Genomic DNA, 15,501 nt, shown 5'->3' with positions numbered 1-15,501 from the left:
TTTTATAGAATCTTACACAGGCAGGTCTTCTGCCTATTGTCCTAAGCAAACTGATCTTCATTTGTTTTTTGTCTTGATTCTTAAAGCACAATTGGTTCAGTAAGTGCTTTCAAAATATTACCTGTACAGGAATCCCCATGCTTTGCAACCTCCTAGAAATATACTGAATATGTATTTAATAAATTTCAATCTAGTCCTTGGAAAGTTTTCTTAGAAAACATAATTCCCAGCTCAATCAATAAACTACATATTCAGTGTAAATCAAAACTGTATCTATCCTATTTATTTTGGTAAACTGGTGAAAGTTATATCCTTAGAAGCTATTTTATCTTGATGAAATCATTCCAAGAACTTCAGTTTAATTGCAGAGTATTAGTAGCTCTGAAGATGTTTCTGTTTAAAAGCATTATGCATTCTCATAACGTTATGCACAAAATCAACAACAAAAAAGAACTAAGGGCAGAGGTATTCTAACTGAATCAAATATATCCCCTAACAATTCATGAACATGTAATTTCCTGGAAATTAAATTTTACATAGCAGTTATTTATTTAACAAATACTTATTCAAAATTCTTTGCAAGTCCAGGTGGGAGAACACAAAGCTATAGCCTTTATATTCTTGAAGGATTTAAGGTATATTGGGATAAAGAGAAATACCCCAAAGGTAAATAATGAAATGCCTACATGTAATTAAACGCCAGGTTAGTTTTACATTTTAATGTGCATGATTCTGAATCGCTTTTAGGATTCAGTTTGAATATCTTGCTTGAAAAACTATGGCAACATACAGAGCCAACTTTGGGATTTGATTGCCTAGCTGATTCTATGCAAAAGGGAGAGAGAAGTGAAAAGAAATTTGGATTTCATTTATTTCTCAGATTATTTGAGTTTGAACAGAGGGAAGAGGAAGTGTCAGGCTTTACCCTGCAACTCTGGGGAGGATCACACTTGCTGAGAGGATGAGAGTCACCATGAGCCCTAGGATGGTCAGTGGACCACCAAAGGAGGCTGAGGAGATCATCAGAGTGTAAGAGGGTCATATCCCATTGCCTTGCTCCCTAAATCCAATGCTACAGGACACTGAACATGTTCCTTGAAATGGCTCTCTTGTGTTAGAGAAGGAATAAGAGAGGTTTTAGGCATTCTGCTGTGAACTGCTCTCTAGAACTCTTTCTGGGAGTGTAACGCTGTCAAATTCAAACTTTGAGATATTGATGAGCCCCTGGAAACCTTATAGCTCCTGACAATAACTAGGAGATGGTTATGAAAGCCATAGTCAGAAGAATCTCGGCCAGTGGACCTAAAGCCAATATCCTGTACATAAGGCATGAATCTAGCTTTTATGTTCCTAATGGGGTTACAAGACGATGTGTTATAGGAATTCAGAGGAGAATAAGATCAGTGTAGGCCTGACCTAGGTATTGAGCTGCTATATATATACCAAGGTGTTTTACATTAAATTATATAAGATACAGAACTTGATACTGAGGAATAAAGGGAATAGGAATAGGTAGAGAGTGATCAGAAAGTGGTCTTTCAAGGTGGAAAGAATGACAAAGGCATAGATACAGCGATATTGCTGCAGACCTTTTTGTCTGGAGTGAGTCTGTGTTAGCTACGGGACAACAGGAGATGGAAAGGTAGACAGTTTAAATTGTTTTCAGGTCCCTGAAGAGCAAGTTAAGGCGTATGGAAACAACTGGAAAGAATCAGGTTAGGAAGGCAAGATGAGGCAGCATTTTAGGGCTAAAAGGTTGGCACTTTCCATGGGATGGACTGCAGTGAGGGGTGGATAGAAGCTGTAAATAAACGAAGTAGAAACCAGCACCATGGTTTACAAATGAAAGTCAAGGCAGTGAATTAGGCTGTGGGAAAGGAAGTGAAATTTAAAAATATTATGAAGGAATTATTGACGGAATGTAGAGACTGATTGGAAATGGGGGGGGTCAGTGTGATGTTCAAATTGCAGAACTGAATTAGGGATAGCAGGACCAATAGCTAGTTTGAAGGGAAGATAATAAGTTTCATTTAAGGCCTTATAAGTTTGATTTGTGAATAGATCATCAAAACCCAGTTTCGCTCATTCATACAACAGGATATGAGTGTGATCTAAGTAACGTTTGTTCCTCAGTTCCCTGCTCTTTTTTCTTTGCAGTCTCTCCCTAGGAGGGCATATTGGCTATCGTGGTCTCCACTTACAACTCTATTAGGATGACTTCAAGCCCTGTCCTCTCTAACTGCACATCACCTTGGAACATTTCCCACTAGGAAATTCTCATCCAAGGGTCCACAAAGCAAACAGAGTTTCCACGGATTGCTGCATAATTGGAACCTCAGGGACAGTTCCCTCAAAACAGGAAATCTGTTAGAGCCTTTAATACCTGCCAGATTCATGCATTTATAATACAGGTAAAATATGTTTTCAGGAGAAACAAAAATGAACATATGTCATGGGACATATCCAAGCAAGTTTTCTGGCACTACAGAGAGAAACAGAAACAAAAGAGAACACCATTGAATAAAGTCCTTGGAGACTTAAGTTTATTATTCTACTAAGACTGCATATGATTTAAACATGGCAGGAGAGTACTGGCATACTTTTAAATTATAATATAACCCAAGTCAAAAGACTGGCAGCTTGAGGCACAGTGAGTTCATTTTCAGTAAGGAGGAATGGCAGGTGGGATAAAATGTAGCCATTATGTCCCCATATAGCATTTACAACAGTTTTTATTGAGGGAAAAGTTAAGGTGGAAGTTGATCCAAGTTCATTATCCTATCTGTAGTAAAACAAATGTCATTATCCAACCTGTAATTTTTGCCGACATAGGAAAACTGTCCGAAAAGGAGTCAGTTACACCTAATTCTAGAAGGTAGACATCTGTTCAAACACAGTTTGACAGTGTTATGGTGCCGGACCACATAGTGTTCTGTGTGGTGTTCCTTCCCAGTGTGCGTCTAAATCAGGAGGCGTGCGTCTAAATCAGGAGGCCTACTCCTAACTTCACCAGTGCTCTTTAGATTTTCTGATTTCAGAAAAAATTAGGATTTAATTACTCACTTTGAGAGGTCTCACAAAGTATTAGGTAATAATATATCTTGACAATATACATTTGTCACCAGTGTAAAAACAGAAAACAAAATAGAGAAGCTTTGGAGAGAATTCGGCAATGGATAGAAATGACTTCATTAACATCATCTCTTATTTGTACTCTATATTATGATCTGTTAATGATTATGCAGGACATGTGGCTTCTTGTTGTAAATAGTTTTTTTTTTTTTTAGTCTGATATGATAAAGAGGACACAGCCTGGCAAGAGCGGCATGGTTTATATAGAGAGAGATGGTGTTAGTTTTACATGCTAAATAACTTTTTGAAGAAATGATGGCTTCTGTAAATTATCTGCAAGTTAGATGTAATGTTTCCTTAGTATTTTAACGTCAGTGCCTGCTTAATAGCAATAGTGTCAGTAAAAAACATTTTAAAGTTATATTTGAAGAATTGAAAAGAAGTGACGTTGATGAAAACGTCATTTGCTTGGGTATGAAAAATATGTTTCCTGCTGCGTGGAGCTTTTCCTTCTGTTAAGCTTTTAATATTTAGTTCTTCTCTTTCGTTCTTTCTAAAAATGAGGAATTAAGTCTGGCGGCATGAGGTCTACCCTACGCATACCAGAGGAAGCTCACCATGATGTGTTTGTGGATGAAGCCCCTCCGGTATCTAGCTGGTTTCAGGTGTGGATATTCTTCCGTGCTGGTGATTCTAATATTCCAGACCTTCTTCCAGGCCTCGTACAGCTGAATGTGTACAGGGTAGACGCCCGAATGGTGAGGGGCCACCGCGTAGCCCATGTCAGTAGGAATGCCATGCTCCTAAGACCAAGCAAATGTTAGTTAGCATGTGGGAAGATTTATCTGGAACCTATTTTTATCCCAGGATTTTCAACTGTACTATAAATACATTTGTTTCACTCCATCATTACTTAATTGTATGGCAAAATTCAAGTGATAAACATTAAGACTTCTAGACTTCATGAAGCCTGATAGCCACTCCCCCAGTTTTGACGATGATACATGTGTGTCTAAGAGGTGATGGGACAGGACTGGTGCTTTTAATGAATAGTGTGAAAGAGCCTGCGTTCAGTGCATCCTGTCACAGTCACCTGTGACTCACCTTTCCTCACGATCTCCGTAAGTTAAATGACAAACACTCGCTACAGACAACACTCAGCACCCCCCACAAAATAAAACCAGCATTTCTCAGAGGGCAGAACACATTCTGTGTTCACTAGACTTGCTAACAGGATTTTATTTTGTCTATAGCCCAGTTTCTACCAAGTGTGCCACGTTTCTGTTGTTCTCTCAGCAAGAGGGCCAGTGATAGACAATGTTCCCTGCCTCGTTAGAAGCACACACTTTTGATTAGAAAATGTGGTAAAATTTTATAGAGCAATTTTCTTTGAAGCCAAAGCCCTGGTTATAGTGAAAGTTGATTTGAAAATGATCTAGTTGATTTGAAATCCAGCTTTAGTATATAAAATGAGTCCAGTTTTAAAAAATCATTTCAAAATTACTCTCTCTCTCTTTCTCTCTCTGTCTCTCTCTCACTACTTCCTCTATTCACTTGGTCCTGACCAAGTCTGGAAATTCTGAAAATAAATCTACATGACAACTAGACTATTTTGGAGGGGACTTGGGAAAACTTTGTATAATTGTGATTATTCTTCTTCATTTGAGATGGTCCATTATTCCTGATAAAGTCTCTTTAGCATAAAAGATGAGATGTCTTTTATTAAAAGAACACTCATGGTGTCAGTAGTAGACATGTATTTTTTCTCCTGAATGATATTTTATTTTTCTAACTGTATTTTTCAACTGCTTTGTATTCTTCAAAAGTTCTACCCAAATAGACTTCCTCTGACTTCGTCATCGCTTGTCTTCATGCCAAAGTGCAATTTCACATACAAAGAACCATAGTATTAAGCTGCTAAATGCACTGAATTGTAGAAATATGGATATGGAAGAAGTGGAAAAGACATGGCTAGCTTTGTTTTTCAACCTAAATAACGGTAGGTGAAGGAAGTGTATGAGCACTTGAACACAGAAGGAACAAGGGTTGCCAATCGTTCGTCATTACCGAAGTATCTGTCAGACTCCTTCAATAAGGCATAAAAGGCTCACAACCAACCTAACAGCCGATCTCCTGTCAGCATTCATCCTCCCCACCCCAGTCTCTGATGATTCCTTTCATGTCTTTGCTGTACACCGTACATATTGTCCACCCAACTGGAATGCCCCTTTCCTCTTATCTTGTAAACTGTTCATCATACAAGCTCAGCTCAGACAGTTGTAGTTGAGGATGCTGGAAAGGGGAGATGCCACACTGTTGCTATGAGGAAGAGAATGGGTGGAGTAGATTATACTTGTGCTTCTGAAGGGTGAGAGGGAAGTTTCATGTTCTTCATTTTATTTTCATCTTTGTTAGAAATTACCATAACTAGGCAATTATTATTATCATTTAGAATTTCACTACAAAGTGAATTGAAATATCTCATTACTTTCTTTCCCCCGTTTTTAAAAACTCTAAGGCAATTTTTTTCAACTAAAAATTACTTACCAACACATACTTTGTGTTAGAAAAGGTCAGTGAAGTATTCATCTAAAGTGGTTTAAAAATAGGGGTGCAGTGATAATGGAACAGTTGAAAGAAAATGAATTTCAGTCACAGAAATTTAAAGAAAAATTGTGAAGAATTACGGGTTATCAGTTTTTAAAAGGGTATAGGAAGAAGCAAGAATGAAATTCACAACGACAGGAACTACATTATAAAATTCAAATATCTCCAAATTTGTGAGAAATTATGCTGACAGAAAGCTCAAGGTAGTTTTAAATACCCGTAAGTGGTCAGCTATCTCTTCAGAACACTATGTAAGAAAAGGGCGGTCCAGCACAGCAGAAACATTTCCCTTATTTTGGAATATTCCCAAATATTTGCAAACCATCGTATACACAATTTGTGTTTTTCTTTTTAGCTTTTAACACTAAAGAAATACTGAGGTTTTTCAGTCTCATCTTTTATTTGTGTGCTGGTGCATTGTGGCACAGTGGCGGAAAACTCCCCTCCTGGAGTCAAACACAACTGGCCATTTCACTCTTGCATTTACGACCTGTGTGGCCTTTGGAGAATGATTTATGACCTCTAAGCCTCATAAGAGGTTCAGAGGAAATTAAATAATATAATACATGGAAAGCATTTAGTGCAGTTCCTGAAACATGATACACATTCAATGAATGTTGTTTATTATTGTTGTCATTACTGGCCTGCCTCCATTTTAAAATAAGCTATCATCCTACTTAACTCAACTCTAATGTGGAAATTATGAAAATACTGGGCCACCCTTTTTTTCAGTAAAAGAAAAGGGTAGATTTGGGGATTCTCCCTTGTGAGGCTTCTGTGACTTCTATCCCACTATCCCTTCTTGGGCCTGCTTTCCTCCTGATCTAAATACCCACAACTATGTGGCTCCAGCCTGTGAATCACTGAACATTAGCTAGTAGGTGGTCTCTTTTAAATGAGATGAAGGCAACATAAATTGGCCCCCAAATTTGCATTCAATACCAGGGAGAACACCTGAAATCTTATTGGGTAGAAAAGTTGGGGCTAAGATTGCAGGTCTGTATGTTCTGGGATGCAGACTATTATGTTTCAGAAGATTTAGTCCCAATGCTAACTTCTTTTTTTTTAATTTTTAAATTATTTTTAAATTTATTTATTTAGTTTTGGCTGCATTGGGTCTTCGTTGCTGCGCGCGGGCTTTCTCTAGCTGCGGTGAGTGGGGGCTACTCTTCATTGCGGCGTGCGAGCCTCTCATTGCGGCAGCTTCTCTTGATGTGGAGCATAGGCTCTAGGTACGTGGGCTTCACGTGGGTAGTTGTGGCATGTGGGCTCAGTAGTTGTGGCTCGCGGGCTCTAGAGCACAGGCTCAGTAGTTGTGGCACATGGGCTTAGCTGCTCCGCGGCATGTGGGATCTTCCTGGACGAGGTATTGAACCTGCGTCCCCTGAATTGGCAGGCGGATTCTTAACCGCTGCACCACCGGGGAAGCCCCGTAATGCTAAATTTTTGACTGATTATTCTCTTCCAGATTTTTAAATTTGAAATTAAGTACATTATTATTTTGGAATTGGGGGGCAAAAAGTCTAAAAGAGTAGATATTTTAGCTTAAAAAGTTAATTCTCCTTATTCTTTTTATGAATCCTTGACTGAAACTAGCATCTTAGATCTAGGAACTCTGTAACCTATGTAAAAATTTCCCTAAAAAAGGAAGTGGACCAAAAAGACTAGGGAATATGGCTATTTACTATAAAATGTATGTTAAATACTTAGAACACAAGTGGGATTAATTATTCTCACAATTGAACTCTTCATCTCCACCTCTCAGCTCTACCAGAAATGCTCTTTCCCCAGGGTTCCTCCATGCCACTAAATGACGTGATTATCAACCAACTAGTTGCCGTGTCAAAAAGATAGAGGCTATTCTTGACACCTGTTTCCTCATTCTCTCCTAAATCTCCTTCATTATCATGTCCTATCAGTATACCTCTAGTATAAATCTTAAATCTATCCACTTTTCTCCAGTTCTATCATCATCATCATCATCACCATCACCATCACCCTAATCCAATCTACCATTTTATCCCATGGCCTTCGAGCATAGGCTCCTAACCATTCTACCCATTTCCTCTCTTGCCTGCTTCCAATCCATTCTCTACATAGCAGCCAGAGTAATACTTAAAAGACCCAAATATGACCATGTGACTTTCTACTCAAAATCCTTCCATGGTTTCCCCCTGCACTTAAGATAAAATACAGAATTCTTAGGGTGGTCATGAGCCTTGCATGGTATGACCATGCTTCTCTCTCTTGCCTCATTTTGCATTACCCTCCACCTTTCATTGTATTTTAGTCACATTAATCTTTTCCCAAAACTCACCAAGCGATTTCCTACCTCAGCATCTTCCCATATGTGGTTTTCCCAGACTGGAATTTCCCTACTCCAATTCTTCACTTAGATAAATTTGGCACCTCTTTTAGGTACTTTATTCTGTGATACCTTCAGAGAAGCCTCCACTGACAAGTCTCAATGTAAATGAAGTCCACATTAAGACTTCTCTTAGCAGCATTCATCTGTTTTTCATGGTACACAGCACAGTTTGTAAGTAAATATTGCTTCATATAATTGTTTTTTAATGTCTCTCTTCCTCATTAAACAATAAGCTCCATGAGTTCTGGGTTCTGTCTTATTCACTGCTATATGCCCAGTGTCTTGCCAACAATAAGCAGTCAACAAATATTAGTGAACAACTGTATGAACTGATTCTGACTACCTTCCTCTCATTCTGATTTTCACTTTCTCAATTATCTCAAATGGTCAGTTCATCTGCAGAATGGACATACGGTAATTCACAGAGAAATTTAACATCTAGATAAGTAATACTTGAATACACTTTTGAGACTGTAGTTAAAAATGATTCAAGTGAAAAACAGACACTTATTATTATGAATTTATATTTAAATTATACTGTATAGAATTAAAAATTGCAAGATTGGGGCTTCCCTGGTGGCGCGGTGGTTGGGAGTTCTGCCTGCCGGTGTGGGGGACGCGGGTTCGGGCCCTGGTCTGGGAGGATCCCGCGTGCCGCGGAGCGGCTGGGCCCGTGAGCCACAATTGCTGGGCCTGCGCGTCTGGAGCCCGTGCTCCGCAGCGGGAGGGGCCGCGGTGGTGAGAGGCCCGCGCACTGCGATGAGGGGTGGCCCCCGCTTGCCGCAACTGGAGAAGGCCCTCGCGCAGAGGCGAAGACCCAACACAGCCAAAAATAAAAATTAATTAATTAATAAAAAAAAAAGAATGTCCTGGAGGGATTGCTTTGTTAAAAAAAAAAAAAAAAAAAAGAATCTCTGATAGAACCCCCTTTGATTGGTATGTTTAAATCAGTCATTAAAATTAAAAAAAAAAAAAAAAATTGCAAGATTTTCCTAAATTGTGTATTCAGATGTTTCCACATGGAGAATGTGAAGATAATACAATTTTATCAAGCAAAGAGTGATATTTGATATTCAATATTGATATTCAAAATTTCTTAGAAAAACTTCCCCAAAACTAAAAAAAAAAAAAAATTGGCATTTAGGTATTTGAGAAACAGTAACTTCATTCCTGAAGAAATCATTGTTTTTTACTCTCCTTGATAATATTTCTTTATTTAAATTCTTGCTAGTTATCAAGAATGATACTTTACTTTTAATATTTTTCTCTATTTCAGTCTTTCTAAAGAGAGCATTTTAAATTTACACTAATGACCTGAAGATTTGTTGCCTATTTTCATATTTCTCAGATTAGCAAGAATACAAACTAATGTAATTTAAAAAATGCACAGTGATAGGAAGTCAGACATTCTATACAGTCGAAAAAATCTAAAACTGCGTTACCACATAATTTCAAAATACTTCTAAATGCTTTTCTATAGTACATTTGGGTTAGAATGTCCCATTTCCTCAGTATGTAGAAGTTCATGCTTTGGTTAACTATCTCATAGTATTGAGAATTTACATTTACAATTAAAATGGGCTTGCAATAAAGTTTCCCGATGTTTCTATTTGGTGGTATATTTTGGAGTTGTTTCTAGAAAAAATTGCTTTTTAAAGATAGATTTTTAAAGTGCCTTTCTTAAAAGCTGTGGCTGTTTGAGATATTATTTCACGTAGAAAGTAATACATTTTTCCAGATAATAGGAGCTCGTTTGGAGAGTGGAATTAGAACCTTTTCACTAAAAGACACATGCATACACATACACATATGCATGTACATACACATACACACACAATATGTGAAGAAAACAAATTTATGAAACTATTCCCTTGAATTTGAGGAGCATGTTAAATCTTCTAAAGACTGTTTTCCTAAGGTAATACTAATGAGCCACACATGAATTTTATGAGAAACTGTGGGGCCTCTGGCACTTGAAGGAGTCCTATAGCAGTTGCTATGACTCGGGAGAAGTAAGAAATGGCAGTGATGGTGACCCAATGTACCTAAAGTTACTATTTGAAGGAGTCTTACTTCCTTCTTCATCTAGAACAAACCAGGCAAGTCAGGATTTATCTTTAGGTTAGGGAATTAGGTTTGGTACTGAATGCTAAGAGTGTAAATATTAGAATATGTTCCTGTGATAAATGGAAGTACTTCTGGCATGGTATGAAATGAAAGATCTTGAAAGAAATAATTACCTTAGTATAAGAATCTGATTTTTCATTTTTTTCAATTGTGAAATAAAGGGGTTGTACAAGTAGTCACTAAGATTCAGATTTAAAATCCTGTATTTCTTTGACATAATCTTTGTGGTTTAGAAGCAGTCATATTTGGATGCTAAATATAAATGCACTATTTTTAATCCATGATCTAATCTTAAACTAACGTGTACTTTTCTTCCTACATATTTAAGTAAGTGATAACGCTCTAAAATGTGATAGGCATATTTACATAAATTTGGTTAATATTTATAGAACTGGCCCCTAGATTTCTTTCTAGTTTGTTTTTTTTTTTTAACAGGGTGCTCTTTAATTCATAATATAAATTCTGTTTGCCAGCTGGTATGTGAAAAATCTGCAGTGATGATCATGTTGTTTTTAATAGATTTGGTTTAAGAGTTTAAAATCATCCTCTGTTGGCAGCTGTTGTATAATTAAAAAGCTGGCTGGTCTTCATCATCTCTGGTTGCTGGGAGGTAAGCCCTAAATCCTTTGAATTTTCTCAGTTATAAGAATGTCTTGTTATTCATGGTGGGTCCCTGAGACCAAAGATCTGAGTTTATGTTAACAAAATGACTCAGTTCAGAGTTTGGCCATGCCAGAAACACCAATCATTCAATTAGAGAGTTGGGGCTTTGAGCCAGTTTATATCAGCCTGACCTCTAGGCAGGGGAGGAGAGTTGGAGATTGAGTTCAGTCATGCAGTCAGTCAGTCATCATGTCTATGAAATGAAACTCCAATAAAAACACTGAACGTCAAGGCTGAGGCAAGCTTCCCTAGTTAGTGATATTCCTATGAGTCCAGAAGCCCCAGGAAGGTGATATTCTTTGTCTCACAGTTTGGATTTTAAAAAAACATGGCTACAGTAACAAAAGGTACAGAAGTCTTTGGGTAAAGGTGTTAATAATGAGATCTTGTGAAACAGAATGGCATTACAGTAACTCATAAAACAGAAGTATGACCTCATCACTCTGAAGTCAATCAGATCTGGAGAAGAGTCTGTAGTGTTTGATTAACTATATAGTGAGAAAAGAATCTTATTTTTCCCATATTCAAAGAGATTAGTGGAGGGAGGGTTGGATTGGGGGTTTGGGATTAGCGGATGCAGACTATTATACATAGAATGGATAAACAACAAGGTCCTACTGTATAGCACAGGGAACTATATTCAATATCCTGTGATAAACCATAATGGAAAAGAATACGAAAAAGAATATATATGTGTATAACTGAATCACTTTGCTGTACAGCAGAAATTAACACAACATTGTAAATCAACTGTACTTAAATGAAATTTTTTTAAAATGTAAAAAAAAAGTCAAACCCATGACAATAAAATGATCAGTATCTATCAGGGAATCTCTGGGATAGGGAGCAGTTTAGTATCGTGGAGGAAGCACAAATTTAGAAGTCCTGGGCTCAGTCTCAGTGCTGCCCTTCATTAGTTGTAGAACCTTGGGCAGGTTATACAACTTCACCAAACCTCAATTTCTTTATTTTCCAAGTAGGGGTAAAAAAACAAATTATCTTACGGAGATGTAGAGAATGAAAGATATAAGCAACATTATAGGTCAAGTGCCATTTAATTTCCTTTCATCTTATTAATATTATTCTCTTTCTTATTGAAACAACAACAAGTAAAACACGGAAACAGAGGTAAACTAAGAATCCTTCCACCATCACTTCCAGCCCCTGCCAAAACTCAGGATTCTTATTTAAGAGAAGACATCCCTTAAAAGAAGACACACGGGACTTCCCTGGTGGTGCAGTGGTTAAGAATCTTCCTGCCAATGCAGGGGACACGGGTTCGAGCCCCACTCCAGGAAGATCCCACACGCTGGGGAGCAACTAAGCCCGTGCGCCACAACTACTGAGCCTGCACTCTAGAGCCCACGAGCCACAACTACTGAGCCCACGTGCCACAGCTACTGAAGCCCGTGTGCCTAGAGCCTGTGCTCCGCAACAAGAGAAGCCACCGCAATGATAAGCCCCTTGCACCACAATGAAGAGTAGCCCTCGCTCGCCGCAGCTAGAGAAAGCCTGCGCGCAGCAACGAAGACCCAACACAGCCAAAATAAATAAATAAATAAATAAAAAAAAGAAGATAACACTCTCATTATCAGCCTTATCCAAAAAAAGTTTTACCAAACAGTATACATTTCTTCTGGAAAAAGTAATTGATATTATATATAAAGTAGGAGCTATAAATATCCTTGGTGAGTCCTTTTCCCTTCGTAAACAAGTTCATTTGTGTCTTTTTTTTTTTTTTGCAAATGAAACAGCAAAGGATTAATCTCCAAAATATCATTTCTTTATAGACTCCTCATATAAGCGATATCATACGATATTTCACTTTGTCTGACTTACTTCACTCAGTATGACAATCTCTAGGTCCCCAAACTTATGGTTATGGGGTGGGGGTGGAGGGGGAGAAGGGATGGTTAGGGAGTTTGGGATTGACTTGTACACACTGCTGTATTTAAACTGGATGACTAACAGGGACCCACTGTATAGCACAGGGAACTCTGCTCAATATTATGGAACCTGAATGGGAAAAAATTTGAAAAAGAATTTAAAAAATCCTTGGTGAACCATAAATTTGATAAGGCCATAACAATGACATCAGCAAAAGCCCTTTCTTGACACTACATCTTCCCCTTCAAGTACTACCCCAAGTTAATGGCTGAATTATTTGAAGAACTTTAATGAAATTTAGTAAGCCAAATGCATTAAGAAATTCCAGAAACACGTGTAAAAACATCAAATTACTATGTTGTGTAACAGGAACTAAAATGGTGTTGTAGGTCAGTTATACATCAAAAACAAACAAACAAACTCATAGAAAAAGAGATCAGATTTGTAGTTACCAGATGTAGGGGATGGGGAGGAAAGTAATTAAAAGGTACAAACTTCCAGTTACAAGATAAAGGAAGTACTAGGTATATAGTACACGACATGATAAATATATAATGAAAGTTGTTGAGACAATATGTCCTAGGAGTTCTCATCCCAAGGAAAAACATATTTTTTCTATTTCTTTAATTTTGCATCTATATGAGATGATGGATGTTAGCTCGCTGTGGTCATCATCTCATTATGTGTGTAAGTCAGGTCATTAGGCTGCACACCTTAAACTTATACAGTGCTGTGTATCAATTATATCTCAATAAAACTGGAAGAAAAAAAAAAGAAATTCCAGAAACGAAAGTTAAGCTAATAATTCAGTACCAATACAGAAAAAGGTTTACAAAAGGTATGTATACTTAGCTTTAACCTTCATTTTCACTTGTAACCTCTCAGAAAGAATTATTTCGGGGAGAGTGACAGATTTTCTTCTAGCCCTCCCGAATAATTATGTAGTTTATTTCAAGTTAGTTTCATTTAACAGAGCATGCTGTTTTCCTCTCTTAGAGTTCCCTTCAAATTTTTGAATTATCGTCATATCTTTGTTGAGTGTCTCATAACTAAACACACCTCTACAGGGTGTGCTTTTTAAAGAATACTCAAAAGAATGATGTAAACACTTGTACTTTGCACAGGCCGGGTTGATTTTTTTGAATTGCTAAAATTTCTTCAAGTAAACACATGAAGGAGTTTGTAGAAATGTAGAAAAATGAATCTATGAAGCTTTATTTTTTTATGCTGTAGCAAAGTAACTGAAAATGAAATCATCTAGAGACATAGTGGAGGAATTGAAGGGTTTAGTCTAATCCAGCTTTCTCAGAGTTTGAAACCATGAGTTTAACATGGTCCTTTGGGGTCCTTGAGAGGTAATAAACCTATAAACAATTCAGACACAGGCTTAAATTCTCAAAGTATTTGCAAACACATTTAATCTTTCTGAAAATACATAAAAGGTTGATTAGACTAGGAGTCTTTAAGTCTGCATGGTATTAATGTTAACTGAAGTAATATTACTGACAGAATAGAGAAGTTGATATTGATTTTTGTTTGTTATAACTATTGCATACCCTCTGGTATTTATAATAGCCGTCAGGACAGTGATGTTGCAGTATACTTGCGTGATGGTTGCACAAACACAAGAAATTACATGAATCATATAAACAGCGACTGAAACGAAAAACACTGTAAAAGCCAGATTTTAATGTTCTGAGTTTGTTTAAAAAATATGACTCTTCAGGAAGTAATAACATTCTGGTTGTGAGCTTTTTGTAACAGCAATCAACAGCAGTATCAGTGGCATGTCAACTTTCAATTACCCAAACCATGTTGGTTATGGGGGCTTTGGGACTTGACAGACCTGGGATCAAATCCTTTCTCCAGCTTTCACTGGCAGTGTGATTTTAAGAAAATTACACAAGCTCTCTGAGCCTCACGTTTTGCATTTTAAATATGGGAATAACTAGACTCACAGGTGGTTGTGAGGATTAATTGAGGATAGATACATGGAAAGCACTAAGCACAGTGTCTGGTAGATATCTGGAGTTCTCTTCCGACATTTCCTCTGGAGAGTCAAGAATCTTTCTCACTGAAATGCAAGGTTCTGTTTCATGTAGGGAAAACAGGATAACAGAATTTCAAGTTTCACAGTTTTCCCTGATCTGAGCATAAATTAAAGGAAAAGAATGCGGAATTGGGGAGACTAGTTTGGATGCTGCTGCAATGATCCAGATGTGGGATAAAAAATTTGGAAGTGGAGTGGGGATGGAAAGTTTTGAAATGGAGTAGGATATGGTACAAAAGGAAGAACTCACAGAAACTACTGAATGATTGGGAACTTGGAGTGGGAGATACGAAAAAGCCAAAGCAGACACAAAGTTAGCAGTTGTGAGGATTTTACTTTCATTGATTGATTAATCATGTTCAGGGGTAACATTCAAAATATTTACCAGCCAGCATGCCATCCACTGATCAATCAGACCTGTTGCCAGCTGTAGAGCTGGAGCTGGATGTTGGAGACCATGTGCCATGCCCCTTCAGTTGGGAGGTTTGTGACATGCACCAGGAGGGTCTGAGGTGGTACTGGGGGTATTGACGCTTTTCAATATTGTAATAACTGGCATGGCCATACCAGTACTTTTAAGTTTAATATCAACCCGTTCCTTCAGACATTCTTTTTGTGAAGTGAATTATATACTTTACCATATTGGTCATCCTGCTCTGAATAATGGCTAGTGTCTTTCTTAACTGTGCTGTTTGCATTAGTCCAGAAGTGGTCTGCCAGCTCAGAC

At 37.6% G+C, this 15,501-nt stretch overlaps 1 protein-coding gene across 1 annotated transcript in view; it reads right to left on the bottom strand.

The window, feature by feature from the left end:
* Nucleotides 1-15,501, bottom strand: part of LOC137763865 (bifunctional heparan sulfate N-deacetylase/N-sulfotransferase 3) — a 146,462-nt gene that overhangs the window by 66,772 nt on the left and 64,189 nt on the right. Inside the window, exon 4 of the mRNA XM_068542324.1 lies at nt 3,690-3,875. Within this exon, the coding sequence (XP_068398425.1) occupies nt 3,690-3,875 (186 nt within the window). The remainder of the gene's footprint in view (nt 1-3,689; nt 3,876-15,501) is intronic.

Source organism: Eschrichtius robustus, chromosome 4 (assembly GCF_028021215.1).
Source record: "Eschrichtius robustus isolate mEscRob2 chromosome 4, mEscRob2.pri, whole genome shotgun sequence".
In the NCBI taxonomy this organism is placed as follows: Eukaryota; Metazoa; Chordata; class Mammalia; order Artiodactyla; family Eschrichtiidae; genus Eschrichtius; species Eschrichtius robustus.
Note: the sequence above shows the minus strand (reverse complement) of the source record. Positions and strands in the feature narration are given on the sequence as shown.